Genomic DNA, 17,859 nt, shown 5'->3' on the forward strand with positions numbered 1-17,859 from the left:
GGGACGTGGCAGCCGGGGCGGGGGCACCCACCGGGACCCCCCCGCTGGCACCGGGATGTGCCAAGCCAGCGGCCGGGCACCCCCGGCGTGACCCCCGCGGGGAGGGGCAGGGGTGGCTCTGTCCCGCTGCCACCCGGGTGTCCCCAGCGCGGTTATTTTTGGGTGTCCCCCCCTCGCCGCCTCCCGCCGTCCCAGGCGCGGATGCTGTAATGGAACAGGCGGCGTTTATGGGGCCAAACCCGGGACAACATTTCCCTTCTCCAAGCCGCCCTGGCCCCCGCGCGGCATTTTTCCACCCTTTTTTCCACCCTTCTCGCTGGATGCGGCATCAAAGGGGGGCGCGGGGGCCCCCGGGGGGGCTCCTTGGCCCGAGCAGCGGCCAAATCCCGGCCCTGCTGTCCCGGCCCGGTCCCGCCGGGACGCGATCCCAGCGCGGGCGGATGCCGGCACGGCGGGGGGGAGGCGGAGGGAGGAGGCACCTGGAATGCTGAGATTCCATGGCGAGGTGTCGTTCCAGCCCCTCCTTCCCAAAATCTGGCTGCTCCCTGTCCTGGGTTCTCCCTGTCCTCCGTGTTGTTTTTCCCTGGGTTCTCCTTGTCCTGGATTTCCCCTGTCCTGGATTTTCCCTGTCCCCTTTTTCTCCTTATCCTGGATTTTCCTGTTTTTCCCTAGATCCTGATTTCCCCGGGTTCCAGGAATTGTTCCCACCGGATTCCAGGTCCCCTCCCCGGGGACCCCCCGGGGGAGGCTCCCCGTGGCAGCGCCCGGGACAGGGCCTGGATCCTGCGGGAATGCGGGAATTCGATGTGGGAATGCCGGGATCCTGCGGGAATGTGGGAATGCAAGAATTCCACGTGGGAATTCCGGCTTGGGCCTGGGCAGATGGAAATGGCTCCCATTGCCATTCCTGGAGCCAGGAAGGAAAAAAGGAGCGGAAGAGGCGAAAAAAGGGGGAAAACTGGGGAAAATGGGAGAAAAAATGGGGGGAAAAGAGAAAAAATGGGAAAAAAGGGGGGAGGGAAGGGCAAAAATAAAAAAAGAGGGACAGAAGGGGTGACCCCAATCCCAGGGACACCCCGGGGACCCCAATCTGTGGGATGGGGGATCCAGGGGGGATTTTTGCAGGTTTTGGGTCAAACCCCCTCAATTTTCCTGCTTTTTTCATGGAATGTGGGATGGGGATGGAGCGAGGATGCCCTGAAAGGTCCCGGCCGCGGATTTTGGGGTGCCCCAGAGGTGGATTTAACCCTGGAGGGTCCGGGAGGCAGGAGCAGAGCTGGGAACTTCCCGGGAGACAGGAAAAATGGGATGAGAAGAGCTCAGAAAAAACTTCTTTTCCCCATTCCCGGCCCCATTCCAAGCGGGAATGGGAGCCTGGAGCTCGCAGCTCCCGGCCCGCCCCAGCAATTTGGGATGGCCAGATCCCAAAAAAAGACAGGAAAAGGATGTGCCAGCACGTCGGGATCTCGAAGAGGCTTTTTTTGGGATATTCCCCCCTCCTACGCATCCCAAAACCCCTAAAAACCCCACAGGGAAGCGGGAGTGGAAGGATTTGGGATTTTATTTTGATTTTTTGGGATTTTTGGGGGATATTTTGGGATATTCTACCCCTTTCCTCAGGGAATAAGGAGCTGGAAAGGCCCCTGGGAAGCCGCTTTTGTTTTGTGGGTTTTTTTTATTTCTTTGAAAGAATGGAAAATGTAATGACAGGCTCTGAATGAAAAGAATAAAAGGAAGCAGCTGGAAAGGCCCTAAATAGAGAAAAATCCACCCAAAAATAAAACAGGATGAGAGGGAACAGGGGGTGAAAAGGGGAAGGGAAGGATTTGGGATCCCCTTTCCAGATCCTGTCCCCAAATGGGGCATCCCTGGGACCCCAAAACCGGGAATCCCTGGGCATCCTGAATTGGAACATTCCAGAAACCCCAAATCAGAGAATCCCGGACCTGAGCATCTCTGGGGACCCCAAATTGGAGCATCCCTGGGGACTCCAAATCTGGGAATCCCAAAACAGCTCATCCCGAGGCATCCAGAGCATTCCCAGGGACCCCAAATAAAAAATCCTGAACCACAGCATCCCTGGGGACCCCAGACCCAGAAATCCCTGGGAATCCTGAACTGGATCATCCCTGGGGACACCAAATCAGGGAATCCCTGGGAATTCCGAATTGGAGCATTCCAGGGAACTCCAAATCAGGGAATCCTGGACCTGAGCATCCCTGGGGACCCCAGACTGGAATCCCTGGGAATCCCAAGGCAGAGCATTCCAGCCGATCCAGCTGTGGAATTCCAGCTGTGGAATTCCAGCCCGTCTGGCCAAGAGGCGCCGCTGCGCTCCCACCATTCCCTCTGCTGGGAGCCGGGAAAATCCCTGATCCCAAAAATCCTGCATCCCAAAAACCCCCGATCCCAAAAATCCCGGATCCCAAAAATCCCAGCTCCCCAAAATCCCTGATCCCAAAAATCCGCAATCCCAAAAATCCCCGATCCCAAAATCTGCAATCCCCAGAAACCCCAATCCCCAAAAATCCCTGATCCCAAAAATCCCAGACCCCAAAAATCCTAAAAATCCCCAAAATCCCAAAAATCCCTGATCCCAAAAATTCCCAATCCCAAAAACCCCGACCCCTAAAACCCCCCAATTTATTTGTGTTTTTCCAAGGTATTTTATTTTATTTTTCAGCCACCTCTGGAAAAAACATCCCGATTTTTTTTTCTTCTTTTTCCATCTATTTTTGAACCTTTTTTTGGCTCCTTTTCCCTCTCTGGAGTTCCAGCCCATAAATAATAATAAAAACAACATTTTAAAAGCCTTTTCGCTGACACTTCACCAGCCCTGCCAGAGCCTTTTAATTCTCCAGATGGCGAAAATCCGCCTCAAAATAATAATAAAAAAAAAAAAGTAAAAAAGGAAAAAAAGGGCCTTAAAAAAAAAAAAGGTCTGGAAGTTTTGGTAAATATTTGGTGTTTTTCTTTTTTTATTTTTCCTTTTTTTTTTCTTTCTTTTTTTTTTGGCTTTTTTAAAATTCTGTCACATGAAGTCGTAAAAGTGGAGCAGCTTTTTTTGGGATATTTTTGGGATATTTTGAGGAAGGTGCCAGGGCTCCGTGCTCGCTTTGGGGTGCCCGAGGGTTTCCCCATGGTTTGAGGGTGTCACACCCGAGGGGGGGAAACTGAGGCACGGGAAGAAAAAAATTAAAGAATTTAAGAAAAATTAAACTTTAAGAAACTTTTTTCTTTAAAGAATTAAAGAAAAATTAAACTAATTAAAGAAAGTGGAATGATTATTGAACCTCCCAAATGTGTGAAATTCTCAGAGCTCCTCCCCTCAAATTTGGGATTCCCAAAAATTTACATATTCACAGGCTCACCCAACAGACTCATGCATATTCATTATGTGACCACGCCCACTTCGCTCCATATTGGTTGGAATATGAAATTCAAGGAAATCTCAAAACTTTGGGCCTGGAAGGCCAAATTTGGGAGAGAATTTCCCCAAATCCTTTCGGGAAATATTTCCTGGGAGAAAAGTGGAAAATCTGTGTCGGAATTAAGGCCAGGATTCGATCCCAGACCGGATTTATGGTGTCGTGGTGGCTTTGTGGGGTTGGGGTCGCCTGTCCCGGCCCTGTGCCCCTCTCCTGGCCCTGTGTCACCTCCAGGTCATGGGCATCGAGGTCCAGTTGATGGCACTGGGCAGTGTCACTGGGCAGTGCCCACAGTTTGGGGACACCAGGTTGGGGACACTGGCACTGGTGGCACTGGTGGCACCGGGCAGTGCCAGTTCTGGCCACTGGGGGGCGCTGAGTGTCTTGGCCCTGCCCCCTGTATGTGACGTCATGAGCCGGGATGGGCGTCACCCCAAATCCCCACCCCCGACCCCAAATCCCGCAGCCCCAACCGCAAACCCCCCATTCCCAATCCCGAATTCCCCATTCCCAATTCCACAGCCCCCAACTCTCCCAGCACGGTCAGGGGGTCCCGGGGCTGTCCCCAATCCCGGGGGTGCCACCCTTGTCCCCGTGCCCACCCCCAGGCCCGTGGCCGCTGGCCGGGCCCGAGTGGCACCAGAGCGTCCTCGTCCTGCACCGCCTGGGGACACCCTCAGTGGCCCAGGGTGACACCAAACACCCCAAGGTGACACCGAGCGGCTCAAGGTGACACCAAGCACCCCAGGGTGTGACATTTTTGGGGAACATTCTGATTCTCCCAGTAAATTCTTCCCCAGGAATTTTGGGATCCCGTCCCTGCCCCGGCGCTCCCAGCACGGGCCCGGCACGGCTGGCATTGAGCACGGCTTTAGTGGGTGCCATGGCACGGGCTGGCATTCAGCACGGCTTTACACGGGTCCTGGCACAGCTGGCATTTAGCACGGCTTCACTGGCACGCTTGGCACGGGCTGGCATTTAGCACGGCTTTACTGGGTCCTGGCACGGACGCGGCGGTGGCAGCGGGGGTGGCAGCGCGACAGGAATGTGGCTCCCGGAGGGAGGGGACAGGGCTGTGACCCCACAGCCCGTGCGTGGCATTTTGGGGGCGTTGCTGGCGGTTTTGGGGTAAAATTCTCATTATGAGACAGCAGCGGGCGGGGCTGGCACAGGGGACACCCTGGGGACATCAATGGGGATATCACGGGGTCCCCTGAGCCCCTCGGTGCGGTGCCAGCCCCGTGTGGGGCAGGGGACAGGCTGGGGACAAGGGACAGGGGCGAGGTGTCCGTGGGGTCGGCGCCTTCTTTGGTTTAAATGTCGGGAATTTTGGAGGGGGGGGGGTGACAGGTGGCACCTCCTGGCATTGCGGGTGGCACCGGCGACAGCCTCGGGTGGCTCCTCCAGCCGTGCTGGCTCCCGGGAATGGGGGTGTTGTACAGGAGGGGCGGGATCGGCGCGGATCGGGTGGGGTCGGGTGGGATCGGGTGGTCCGGGATCGCGCGGAACCGGGCGGGAATTATCAGGAATCCCGGGAATCATCACCGGGAATGGGGGTCCCGCTGTCCCCCGTTGCTCCAGGGGCGGATCCCGGGGTGGACCCCGGGGACGGAGCCACGGGAAAGGCCTGGGAGTGGCCCCGAGGGGTTCTGCCCTGAAAGCGCTGCGGGCAGCGGGGACGTGGCCGTGGTGGCACTGGGGACACTCCAGGAATCTTCATCCTCATCATCCTCCTCCGCATGCCAGCAGGAGCCGCCGAACCCCACAAGGAACCCCCAAAATCCAGGCAAATCCCGACGTGGGAGAGCCTCTGGATTCTCCTGAAAACTGCCCCAAAAATCCCTGTGGCGACCCTCCGTGTCCTCCCGGTGTCCCCGGGTCCTTCCGTGTCCTCCCGGTGTCCCCGGGACCCTCCATGTGCTCCCGGTGTCGCTGTGTGCGGGAATGACAACGACGGCGACAAAAAAACCGGGACGGAGCCGCTCCAGCGCCGGGGGTGGCGTGTCCGGGTTCGGGGACCAGCTGTGCCGTGTCCCCGCTGTCCCCGGGATTTGGGGACCAGCTGTGCCGTGTCCCCGCTGTCTCCCCGGGGTTGGGGACTCGGTGTGACATGTCCGGGGTCCAGGTGTGACATGCCCGGGGTTTGGGGACCGGCCGTGCCGTGTCCCCGCTGTCCCCCTGGGGTCGGGAATTCGGTGTGACATGTCCGGGGTTGGGGACCGGCCGAGCCGTGTCCCCGCAGTCCTGTCGGGGTTGGGGACCGGCCGAGCCGTGTCCCCGCTGTCCCCGGCCCTGGGCACTCGCCGCGCTCCTCTCCCGGCGCTGCCGTCGCAGCCCGGGGCTCCTCCTCGCTCGGCCCCGGGCACAAACCGGGCTGGCGGCCGGGCCGAGCCCGCTCCGCGCTCCGCCTCTGCCGCGGGAGCAGCCAGCCCGCTGTCCCCGCATGTCGCTGGCCCTCATTTGGTGTCGCCGTCGCCGCGGGCCGCGGGCGTGTCGGGCTCCCAGAGGACGAACTCGTGCAGCAGCGTGTTCACCGTGTCGGGGCACTCCAGCATCACCATGTGGCTGCCCTCGTCGATCACCTTCAGGAAGGCGATCAGCAGGATCTGCGGGTGGCCAGCGGCACGGTGAGACCCCTCCCAGAGGTGGCACGAGCCCCAAAAGCTACTGTGTCCCCTCCCTGGCGAGTGGCAGGGCCGGGATGAGCCCCAGCCCTGCCCCAGCCCTCCAAAGCCACTCTGTCCCCTCGCAGGGAATGTCCCTGGCAGGGCTTGGAGCACCCTGGGACAGGAGGAGGCGTCCCTGCCCTGCCAAGCTGTCCCTGCCCATGTCCCTGCCCATGCCAAGCTGTCCCTGCCCATGTCCCTGTCCCTGTGCCACCCCTTGGAGCACCCTGGGACAGTGGAGGGTGTCCCCACCCAAGACAAAGTGTCCCTCTCCCATGTCCCTGCCCATGCCAAGCTGTCTCTGCCCATCCCTGTGCCACCCTGGCAGTGTCCCTTGGGTCACAGGAGGATTTTCCCCTCCCTCCCCACCCCTCCCCAAAGCTCCACAGCATCCCCCCCCCCATTTCTGGGGGGGGGCAGAGTCCCCAGAACCCCTCTCAGAGGTGCCACCCCATACCTCTGCCATCCTCTGGTCCTCCTCGATGGGCACGAACTTGTCGTGCATGCCGTGCACCAGCAGCACGGGCACGGCCAGCTCGGCGTGGTACAGCTCGTCGCCCTCGGGCCAGTACTGCCCGCTCATGGTGGCCCTCAGCACGAAGGACGAGACGTTGAAGGCGTTGCCCTCCTTCAGCAGCTGCTTCTCCTTGGCACCTTGGCGGGCAAAGCCAGCCCTGGCACAGGGGGAGGGGGCTCAGCCCGAAATTCGGGGGATGGCAGCAAGGGGGAGCAGCCCAGCCCCGCAGAAGTCACACTTTGTCACCTCCCTCGGGGTGGCAGTGCCAGGGTGAGCCCCTGGGTGGTGGCACAAGACCCTGGCCCCAAAATTCCACACTCTGTCCCCTCCCTTGGGGTGGCAGTGCCAGGGTGAGCCCCAGCCCTCCAGGCCCCCAAAAGCCACCCCCTGTCCCCTCCCTCAGAGTGGCACAGCTGGCCTGAGTCCCCTGAGAGGTGACAGGAGATTCCAGCCCCTCAAAAGCCACCCCCTGTCCCCTCCCTCGGCAGTGGCAGTGCCAGGGTGACTCCTTGGGTGGTGGCAGGAGATTCCAGCCCCCCAAAAGCCACCCCTGTCCCCTCTCTCAGATTGGCAGTGCCAGGATGCCCCCTGAGTGGCACAGGAAGCCCCCAGACTCCCAAAAGCCACACTGTGTCCCCTCCTTCGGCAGTGGCAGTGCCAGGCTGACCCCTGGGGGGCACAGGACCCTCCCCCGGGCTGCCACTCACTTGAGGAAGCTCCAGGCCAGGCAGGGGGACAGGCAGTGCAGCACACAGGGGGGCAGGTTGAAGATGGAGCACAGGCTGGGCTCCAGCGCTGTGGGGCCGCCCCCGTTGATCATGATCACCTTGTGCACCAGCTCGGGGTACTCGTGAGCCAGGAACGTGCAGAAGGACACCCTGAAAGGGTTAAAAATAACCACAGAGTTGTTGGCTTTCCCTATTTTAATTATTAATTATACTAATTATATTGATTATATTGATTGTGATCACTTTGTGCACCAGCTTGGGGTACTCGTGTGCCAGGAACATGCAGAAGGCCACCCTGAGGGGACATGGGGACGTGGTGCCAGCGTGGCAGGGCTCCGTCTCCTTTGTTAGTCTGCACCTAATCAGGAGCCCTAATCCTGGTTTATCCTAATTATAGCCATTGCCCTTGCACTTCCCTCTCGGGATTAGCTGGACACCGAGATGGTGCCCACCCCAAGGGCACTCAGGAGCTCTGAATCAGGGGAGAAAGAGGATAAAAATGGGATAAAAATGGGATAAAAAGAATGGGAACCCCAAACTCATAAAACACGGGGTTTGTGACCATTCCCATTTTCTAGGATGATCCCAGCCCCTTACCCGTAGGAGTGCCCGATGAGGATGTTCCTTTTCTTGGGGAACACTTGAACAGAACCCAAGGATTCTGGAGCTCCAAACCCCGAGATAAATGGGATAAACATGGGACAAATCTCCCAGAATGGGAACCCCACACCCCTAAAACCTGGGATTTGTGTCCATTCCCATTTTCCAGGTTGATCCCAGCCCCTTACCCGTAGGAGTGCCCAATGAGGATGTTCCTTTTCTTGGCATAACGCTTGAACACGGCCCTCATGTCCTCGGCCAGCGCGTAGAAGGTGTAGGCGGCGGCCACGGGTGGCGCCGAGCTGCAGCCGTGCCCCGCCAAGTCCGGCGCCACCACCTCGTAGCCCAGCTTGGAGAAGAACTCCAGCTGCTCCTTCCAGATGTCCAAAGAGCCTCCAACCCCATGGATGAAGAACAGCACCACGTCCCCGTGCGTGCCCTTGCAGCTGGTGATGCGCTTCTTGCAGTCCACCGTCACCACCCTCTTGGGCTTGCGCTTGCGGCGCTTGGTGGCGACACCGGCGGGCTCCGGCGCTCCCGGCTCGCCGTTGGCCTCAGGCACGGGGCACGGCGGGCACCGCCGCGGGCTCCGGGCGCTCTCGGGGCGCGAGGCCTCGGCCAGGTTCTCGATCAGCAGCTGCCCGTTGCGGTAGAGCGTGATGCGGCGCTGGCAGCGCACGGCGCCGCGCTCGGGGGACGATCCCGGGAATTCCGGGGGCCCCGGGCGCTCGGGAGCGCTGTGGTGGATGCGCAGGATCCGGCCAGGTTTCACCTCCAGGAAGGTGAAGCCATCGCTGGACTCAACGCTGTCCAGAGGCCCCACGGCGTTGGGGGTCTTGCCCAGCAGGCAGCAGAGGAAGCCGTCGGTGATGCTGGTCAGCATGGTGATGCCTGGAAAATGGGGGAAACTGTGGGAAAAAACTTGGGAAAATGGGGAAAATGTGGGAAAACTGGGGGGAAAATTGGGGCAAAAAGTAAAAAAATGGGGGAAAACTTGGAAAAGTGTGGAAAATAGGGATTCAGCCCTGGTTCCAGCAGTTGGGGACCTGTCAGTGATGCTGGTCAGCATTGTGATCCCTGGAAAATGTGGAAAAATGTGGAATAACGTAGGAAAATGTGGGAAAGCAAGGAAGACCACGGGAAAGCATGGAAAAATGTGGAAAACCAGGGAAAAACATGGAAACATGGACAATTCCCCATCCTGCTTTTTTCTGGGTCACATCTCTGTCCCCAGGCCCTGAAGTTCCCATCACAGCCCTTGGAAAAGGGATTTATTCTGGCTGAAAGAAAAAACCTAGGGGAAAAAAAACCTGTTTGGAAGAGAAAATTCCCTTTTCCCAATAAATGTGGAGCACCGGGAAGCTCCAGCCCAGGGAATTCATTATTTATCCCACAAAGATAAATATTTATCCCATAAAATTGAAATATTTATTCCATTAAATATGAATGTGGCTGTGGTCGGAAGCAACATCCGAGGTGGGAATTAAAATTTAATTAAAATCTCTCCACAAAATAAACTAAAGAATGTGGGGTGTGGGATTATCCAGGCTGTTCCCAAAGCTCGCTGCTGGAGTTGAAGTCTTGGGATTTTGGGAATATTCGGGGAAAAGCTGGTGAGAATGGGGGCACGGAGGTTGGGAATGGGTTAATTATGGTGAAGGGAAAATGAACACGGTGAATTATTGATGGCAGCGGGAGGAGAGAGCAGGATCCAAGCGCTGATCCTGCAGGATCCTGATCCCAGATCCCATTCCTGCAGGATGCTGATCCCATTCCAGCGGGATCCGATCCCATTCCTGCGGGATAGGGATCCCAGTTCCCATTCCTGAACGATCCCAGGTCCCGTTTCTGAACGATCCCAGGTCCCATTCCTTCAGGATCCCAGTTCCCATTCCTGTGGGATCAGGATCCCAGATCCCATTCCTGCAGGATCCCAGTTCCCTGGACTCCTGGATCCCCAGATCCCAGGATTCCCAGATTCCCGGATTCCCAAATTCCTGGATCCCCAGATCCCAGATCCCGGATCCCTGGCTCCCGTCTCCCACCTCCCCCGCGCTCGGTGCCCGGAACATCCAGGGAGGAAAGGCTGGAACAGGATCCCGATGGATGCGGGAATGGCGCCGGTTGCCATGGAAACGGGATGGGGGGATTATCCCGACCCGGCTCCTTCCCAGCCCTGCTCTGGCTGCCCGAGGGATCCCGGGAATCCGGGGATCCGGGAATCTGGGAAATCAGAAATGTGGGAATATGGGAATTTGGGAATCTGGGTATCCGGGAATCCGGGAATCTGGGAAATCAGAAATCTGGGAATATGGGAATTTGGGAATCTGGGTATCCGGGAATCTGGGAAATCAGAAATCTGGGAATATGGGAATTTGAGAATCTGGGAGTTCAGGAATCCTGGAATTGGGGAATTCAGGAATCTGGGAATTCAGGAATTCGGGATTTTGGGAATCCAGGATTTTGAGAAATTTGGAATCTGGGAATTTGGGATTTCAGGAATTCAGGATTTTGGGAATCCAATGCCTCTTATGTAAGGCTGGGAATGGAAACGAGGCAGGAATGGCAAGATCTGGCAGAGAGATCCTGGAGCCAGAGAGATCCAGCCTTGGGATCCAGCCTTGGGATCCTGGCACCGGGAATGGCACGGGGGACTCGGGAGCAGGAATAGGAACCAGGATTTGGAATCAGGAGCCTTTGGGAACAGGATTTGGGATCAGGGTTTGGGATCTGGGTTTGGAATCAGGCACTGGAACCAGCACTGGAGCCAGCCCAGCCTCTCCCTCCACCTCGGGCAGGTTTTCCCAAAATTCCGGCCGAAATTCCAGCGGGATCGGACCCCCCTCCCTCCCAGCAATCCTTCCCCGCCGTTGCATCACGGGGGGGGGGAAAGAAGGAACGAAGGAATGAAGGAAGGAATGAAGGAAGGAAGGAATGAAGGAAGCTTTTCCCCGAGCTGGTTTTCCAGGATAATTCCCCTCCTTTCCCCCCTCCTTGGCGCACCTGCACAAATCCGGGTTTTTCCCGGCTCCTCTCTGCCCCACAACATCCCAACCCCCCTCGCATCCCAGATTTTGTTTTCCCGACGGGAAAAATTCCCGCATTTTTGGGTCATCCCCACCCCCAGCAGCACCTCGGGCTCCAGGACATTCCCGCAGCCCCGGGGGGGAAAATGCGCCGCTCACCTCATCGATGGCCCAGGGGCTCCGGGGATGCGGGAGGAGGGAAAAATCCTGGAAAAATCCTTGCGCAGGATTCCCGGTGCAAATCCTGGAATTGCGCAGAATTCCCGGTGCAAATCCTGGAATTGCGCCGAGTTCCCGGTGCAAATCCTGGAATTCCGCAGAATTCCCGGTGGAGAGGCGGAGCAGGGCGGTGAGAATCCCGATTTTTTTTTTCCCAGGCGTTTTTGGGGGGGCGGGAGGGAGCGAATTCCTTCAGCCCCCCCCGAAAATTCCCCAAAACGCCCCAAATTGCCCAAATGCCCCCGACTGCCGCCCGTGCCCGCTCCGGGGGCGCTCCGGGCTCGTCCTTGGAGCGGTCGCCATGGAAAAGGCAAAGCCCGAAGAGCTCCGGAGGGGCGGGACCGCGGCTGATGGACAGGGACAGAGGGGACAGGGACAGAGCGAGGGACAGGGATGGGGACGGGGACAGGGGACAGGGACAGGATGGGACAAGGACAGAGGTGGCATTTGGGATGGAGGGTGACACTGTGGTGCTTGTGGGGTGGCAAAGGGGGCGAGTGTGGCAGTGCCATGAGGGTGGTAGTGCCACAAACATGGCAGTGCCACCAACGTGTCACAGGTGTGGTAGTGCCATGAATGTGGCAGTGTCCCAAACCCATCAGTGCCACCAAGGTGTCACACGTGTGGCAGTGCCAGGGGTGTGGCAGTGCCACCCCCAGGAGGCTAAACACCAAACCAGGGCTCAGTTTTGGGTTTATTTTCCCAGAATTTGGGCTCGGGAAGAGTTGAGCCACATCCCCTCATTCCTGCCGGGCCACAAAAACCAGGAGGGAAAAACCCTGGAGCTGCTCCTGCTCTTGGGCTGGGATTGATCCCAAAAAGGAAAATCCTGGAATTGTCTGGCTTGGAAGGACCTGAAATCTCACCCAGTCCCATCTTGGACCATCCCAGGCCGATCCCACCTTTCCTTGGACATTCCAGGGCTGAAGCAGCTCAGCTGCTCTGGGAATTCCTTCCCAAAATCCCACCCGAATCTTCCTTTTCCCATCCCAAATCCATTCCCTGGCTCCTGTCCCTCCATCCCTTGTCCCAGGTCCCTCTCCAGCTCTCTTGGAGCCCTTTCAGGCACTGAGAGTGACTTCATGGCACTGTCGCGACATCCTGGGGGACAACCGACAGCCCCCGAGACGACAAGGCCTCGGGTGCAGTGTGCGCCGTTGCCATGGTAATTCTGCCACGACCCCCGAGAGGACTACAACCCCCATCAGCCCTTGCTGCGCAGCGCCGCTGTGATTGGCTGGGAGGACGGAGCCAATGGGAAGCGGCGTTGTTGGCGGGCGGAGCAAAATGGCGGCGCTGGGCCCGGTGTGGGCGCGGGCCGGGGGTCGCAGGTACCGGGAGGGGAAATCTCAACTTTAAAATTCCAAATTTATCCTTTATTTCCCTCTTCTCACTCCTTTCTCTGCTTTAATTTCCCCCAAGTTTTTCCCTGCTGCGAGGTTTTCCCTTCCCGCTGCTCCCAAGCGCTCTGGAGCCTCTTGCCGGGACTTCCAACGCCGCCGTTCTCTGCCGCATCCCGGTCCCAGCGTGGAATTTCCGACAAATCCGTGGAAAATCCCGGGGGAACGAGTACCAGCCCAACAACTGGAAGCGGAAGAAGACTCACGGCTGGATCAAACGGATCAGTACTCCCGGCGGGGTCGCCGTGATCCTGCGGCGGATGCTGAAGGGCAGGAAATCCCTGAGCCACTGAGGGAGCCCCGGAATTCTCCGGGAATTCTTCTCTGGGAATTCGGGATGAGCCCGCCGGGCCCTGGAGGGAGTGCCCAGCCCCGCTGGCCCTGTCATCCGTGCCCCTGACGGGTTTGAGGCGCGGCTGGTGCTTCGGTTGTTAAATTATCCTCGCGTTTCCCATGTGTTTATTCCAGCTTTTAAAATTTTGTTTGTTTATAAACGTGGGAATGTGGAGTGTTTTGAAATCCCAGCGTGTTTCCTGCGTTAATTAGGGTGGGGAATTTAACGAGGAGGGGGAATCTGCCGCGTTCCAGGGCACATATTTGGGAAAGTTGGGGGTGCGGAAATTAGGGGTGGAATTCAGGTTTTTTCACTCAGCAGCGCCTCTGCCCCATCCTCTGGGCTCCTGATTCTACCATCACCTCTGGGATGGGATATAGGGAAGGAATTCTCCTCTTTTTCCCGCGCTGCTAATGAAATGAGCCTACACTTAATGAGCCGCCCCTTAATTAAAGAGCGGACTCGCCGTCCAAACCACAACTCCCAGCATGCCCCGCGCCGCTCTCCATCCGGGTCCTCCAGCACTGCACCCGCCCCGCCCTTCCGCGCGAGCACTTCCTGCCTCAACCGAGCCCTCCCATCTATGATTGACAGACGCGGCGCCCAATAGAAACGCAGCGTTCCGCGGCGCGGACCAATCGGCGCGCGCGAGGCGGGCGGCCATGACAGTGGGCGGGCCGGGGCGGCTCCTCCTGGCTGGTGGCGGCGAAGATGGTACGTGAGCCCCCCGCCGCAATGGCGGCCCCGCGCCGGCCTCGGCGGCCCGGCTGCGGCTCCCGGGGCCCGCCGCGCCGCCCGCGGCCTTCACGGTACCGCAGCGGCGGCGCCGCGGCCGCTTCCGGCCTGTAGGGCCCGCGCCCGCTGCGGCCTGGGCGGGGGTGGCGGGGCTGAGGGGGTGTGAGGGGTTCTCGCTCTCAGGGGTGGCGGTGAGGGGAGCTCCGGGCGGGGTGCGGGGGATTTGGGGGATGAGGGGAGCCCCAGGGCGGGGTGCGGGGGATTTGGGGTGAGAGGGAGCCCCAGGGCGGGGTTTGGGCTCGCGATGAGGTTGGAGCACCCCAATATGGGTGGGGGGCATCCTAAGGGGGGGCCGAACCATTTCTTTTGGGTGAGGGGTGACTTAAAGTTGGGCAGAACCATTTGTTTCATCGGGGGGGGTTAGGGATCACCCTAAAATGGGGCTGAACCGTTTGTTTTATGGGGGGGGCTGAGGGGTCACAGTCTTGGGACCACCCTGGGAATTTTAGCTGGGGAAGGAAAGTTTGGAGCTGCCCAAATCCCGGCACTTTCCCTTCAGCCCCTGGAATTTGGGCTCGGTTGGACCGACACCAATTCCTGGGGTTCCCTGAGGGGTTTTTGGGAATTGTGGCTCCCCAGGCAGATTTCCTGAAAGGGCTCCCGGTGTACAACAAGAGCAACTTCAGCAGGTTCCATGCGGATTCCGTCTGCAAGGCTTCCGTGAGTGCTCCGGGGCCCCATTCCTTAATCCTGGAATTCCCCAATCCTGGAGTTCCCCCGTACCAGAGTTCCACAATCACAGAATTCCCCAATCTTGGGATTCCCCAATCCCGGAATTCCCAAATCCTGGAATTCCCCAGTCTTGGAATTCCAAAATCCTGGAATTCCCGAGTCTCGGAATTCCCAAATCGTGGCATTTCGTAGTCCTGGAGTTCCCCAGTCCCAGAGTTCCTGATTCGTGGAATTCCCCAATCCCTGAATTCCCAAATCCCCCCATTCCCCATTTCCATCCCGTCCCTGAGTCTCTCTCTCATTCCCATTCCAGAACCGCCGGCCCTCGGTGTATTTGCCCACCAGAGAATTCCCCTCGGAACAGAGTGAGTCCTGCTGGGAAAATCCCAATTTTTATCGGCTCCACCCACAGTCCCAGCTCCCCCTCTTCATTCGCAGTATTCCCTCTATTCATTCCCAGCTTCCCCCCTTTTAGTTCCCATTTTCCCCCTTTTAATTCCCATTTTCCCTTTTATTCATTCCCATTTTTCCCCTTCTTTATCCTCAATTTCCCCCCCAACAATTCCCAATTTTTCCTCCCTCCTTACCCTTTGAAATCCTCCTAAAACCTGATTTTTTCCCCTGTTTTTCCTTGGAATTATTCCCAGTTATCGTGACAGAAAAGACAAACATCCTCCTGCGCTACCTCCACCAGCAGTGGGACAAAAAGGTGACTTTTGGGATCCAAATTTCCCAATTTTTCTGGGAATTTGGGATGGATTCATTCCAGGAATCGTTCCCGTAGGAATGGTGAACGTGGGAATTCCAAGCAGGAAATCCTGGGGTGGTTCTGGCCCTGGAAATGAGGGGAAATTGGGATTGAGGGGAAGTTGTGGTTGGGAATTTGGGAATGCTGGGATTTGGGAACTCTGGGATTGGGAATTATGGGTTTTGGGGACTCTGGGATTGGGAATGGTTGGCTTTGGGAATTACGGGATTGTGAATGTTGGGGTGTGGGAATGTTGAGAATGGGAATACCAGGGAGTGGGAATGTTGGGATTTGGGAATTCTTGGATTTGGGAATCTGGGGGTTTAGGAATCCCAGCATGTGGGAACACCGGGGATCCCCATGCTGGGAGTCTGCCCTGGAATTGCCCTCGGATTTCCCTGGAACCCCCCGAAATTCCCTGAAAGCCCCTAAACCCCCCTGGAACGTGCTGAAGTGCCGCGATCGCCCCGGCACTGCCTGAGCCCCGGCGCTGTTGCAGAATGCGGCCAAGAAGCGGGAGCAGGAGCAGGGCGAGCTCGAGGGGGAGAACTCGGCCCCGCCGCGCAAAATCGCCCGGACCGGCAGCCAGGACATGACCGAGGACACTTAAAAACCCTGGAGCTGGGAATTCCCAAGGCTCTTCCCGCTTTTTGTCACCTCCCGCACCCCTCCCCTGACCCGCTGGGGATTCCCAGGATCCGCCCTATTTATTTGGGATTTGCCTCGTGCCTGGTTTTTGGTTTGTATTTATGGGGTTTTTATGGAGAGTTGTTCGTCCTTAGGGGCCCTAATTCCCAAAATTCCTGGTTTTTCTGGGGTATCCCAGAATTCCTAATTCCCAAAATTCCCCTTTTTCCTGGGATTCCTGGGTGCTGTTCCCTGGGAAATCCCAGAATTCCTAATTCCCCAAAATTCCCCCTTGTCCTGAGATTCCTGGAATTTGCTCCTGAGATCTCCCAGGAGAGCTCATTTCCAAAAATCCACTTTTCCTGGGATTTATTCCCTTCCCAAAATTCCCTTTTTCCTGGAATTCCTCGGATCTGCTCCTTGTGAAATTCCAGGACAACTCCCTCCCCTTTTTTTTCCCCCCCAAAATTCCACTTTTTTTGGGATTCTTGGGATCTACTTCCTGTGATACCCCAGAATTCCTCATTCCCAAAAACCCACTTTTTCTGGGATCTCCTCCCTTCCCAAAAATCCCCTTTTCCCAGGATTCCCCACATCCCCTCCCTGAAAAATTCCAGGATTTTTTTCCCTTCACATCCCCCTGGAGAAATTCCTAGGAATCCTTTGGATATTCCCAACCCAACCACAACTGTGAGGCCTTTCCCATTTTTCCAGAAAATTCCCAACCCCTTCCCAGGCTCCAATCATGGCTGGAGCCGATCCCTGGGAATTTAGATCCTGGGATTTTTTTGGGGCTGGATCCACGGAATTTTTTTTCCCACCCTCTGGAAAAGCTGGGAATGTCGATCCTTAAATCCTGATTTTCTCCCGGGAATCGCCGGATCCTCTCCGAGGGATCACTCGGAATTCCCAGGACTGGGAGCGGCCCCGGATCTGGGAGAATCCTGGCTGGAATTCCAGGAATCCAGGATGGAATCTGGGATCTGGGCTGGAATTTGCGATCCGGGTTGGAAGAATCCAGGCTGGAATTCTGGGAGTCCAGGCTGGAATTCCAGAATCCAGGCTGGAAATCCGGGAATCCAGGATGGAATTTGGGATCTGGGCTGGAATTCAGGAATCCAAGATGGAATTCAGGATCTGGGCTAGAAGAATCCAGGATGGAATTCAGGAATCCAGGATGGAAGAATCCAGGATGGAATTCCGGGAATGCAGAGCCCATCCCTCGCTCCCCAAATCCTCGGGATTGAGACAATTCCCAGCCGCCTTTCCGGGACCATCCAGAGGCTCAGGATCCACGGAGAACCTCAGGAAAGGACGGGATGACCCCAAAATTCCAGCTGCTTTTCCATGAGGAGCTGATTCCTGCAGGAATCCCGGAATTCGGGGCCCTTCTCCCTCCCCTTGCTGGGAAACCCACAGGGATTTTTCCATGAGATTCCCAGAATCGATTCCCAGCTCTGACTCTCGGAGGGTTCCTGCCGCCCCTTTTCCTGGAAAATCCCGGATCCACCCTGGGAATTCCGGGCTGGGAAGGGCCAGAACTCCTCCAGAAGCTCGGGAGGAGCAGGACACGGCTCTGGTCGGAATTCCCAGAATTTGGGACTGGAATTCAATCCAGAACTTTGGCTCTGCCTCCGTTTTTCCCAATTTTTTTTTTTTTGTTTGTTTGTTTTGTTTTGGTTGGTTGGTTTTTTTATGGAAGCGACTTTGGAATTCCTGGAATGCGGTGTTGGGGGGGTGGGGGGAGGGGAAGGACAAGCGGAATTCCCGGGATTTTGGTTTGGTTTGGGATTTTCAGCTGGAGAACTCTGGGAGGAGCCGGATTTGAGGAATCTCTGGGAGGAATTCCGGGGGTTCCAGGAGAGGAGGGCGGATCCCGGGGTTCCCGAGGCTCGGGAATGTTGTTCCATTAAAGAGTTGGCACTTCCTGCTGGAATTCCCACTTTTCTTCCCCCTGGGAAAGGGGGACGGGAGCCTCGGGAATGGGAATTTATCCCAGGAAAAACAGGGCTGGGGAATTCCGGGGGGAAAGGTCGGGATTGGCCAGAGCTGGCGGGTTTGGGATTGCCGGGGGTTCCGGGTCCCACTCGGGATTTGGG

At 57.3% G+C, this 17,859-nt stretch overlaps 3 protein-coding genes across 3 annotated transcripts; 2 read left to right on the forward strand and 1 right to left on the reverse strand.

Annotated features, from left to right (window-relative positions):
- Window positions 1-4,400: 4,400 nt before the first annotated feature.
- ABHD8 (abhydrolase domain containing 8) lies at window positions 4,401-11,508 on the reverse strand. The gene is made up of 5 exons (XM_066566355.1): window positions 11,125-11,508; window positions 8,128-8,830; window positions 7,319-7,489; window positions 6,552-6,768; window positions 4,401-6,034 (listed from the first exon to the last, which is right to left on the reverse strand). Exons 2-5 carry the CDS (start codon window positions 8,820-8,822, stop codon window positions 5,885-5,887), a joined length of 1,233 nt encoding a protein of 410 aa, XP_066422452.1. The 5' UTR covers window positions 8,823-8,830; window positions 11,125-11,508; the 3' UTR covers window positions 4,401-5,884.
- Window positions 11,509-12,390: 882 nt separating this feature from the next.
- MRPL34 (mitochondrial ribosomal protein L34) lies at window positions 12,391-13,103 on the forward strand. The gene is made up of 2 exons (XM_066566356.1): window positions 12,391-12,515; window positions 12,607-13,103. The coding sequence occupies exons 1-2, from the start codon at window positions 12,439-12,441 to the stop codon at window positions 12,875-12,877; spliced, it is 348 nt and encodes a 115-aa protein (XP_066422453.1). The 5' UTR covers window positions 12,391-12,438; the 3' UTR covers window positions 12,878-13,103.
- Window positions 13,104-13,571: 468 nt separating this feature from the next.
- On the forward strand, window positions 13,572-17,687 carry DDA1 (DET1 and DDB1 associated 1). Its single transcript, XM_066566133.1, has 5 exons — window positions 13,572-13,632; window positions 14,293-14,373; window positions 14,699-14,750; window positions 15,033-15,094; window positions 15,633-17,687. The coding sequence occupies exons 1-5, from the start codon at window positions 13,630-13,632 to the stop codon at window positions 15,741-15,743; spliced, it is 309 nt and encodes a 102-aa protein (XP_066422230.1). The 5' UTR covers window positions 13,572-13,629; the 3' UTR covers window positions 15,744-17,687.
- Window positions 17,688-17,859: the final 172 nt, after the last annotated feature.

The sequence above is a fragment of the Molothrus aeneus genome, chromosome 27, assembly GCF_037042795.1.
Source record: "Molothrus aeneus isolate 106 chromosome 27, BPBGC_Maene_1.0, whole genome shotgun sequence".
Taxonomy (NCBI): domain Eukaryota; kingdom Metazoa; phylum Chordata; class Aves; order Passeriformes; family Icteridae; genus Molothrus; species Molothrus aeneus.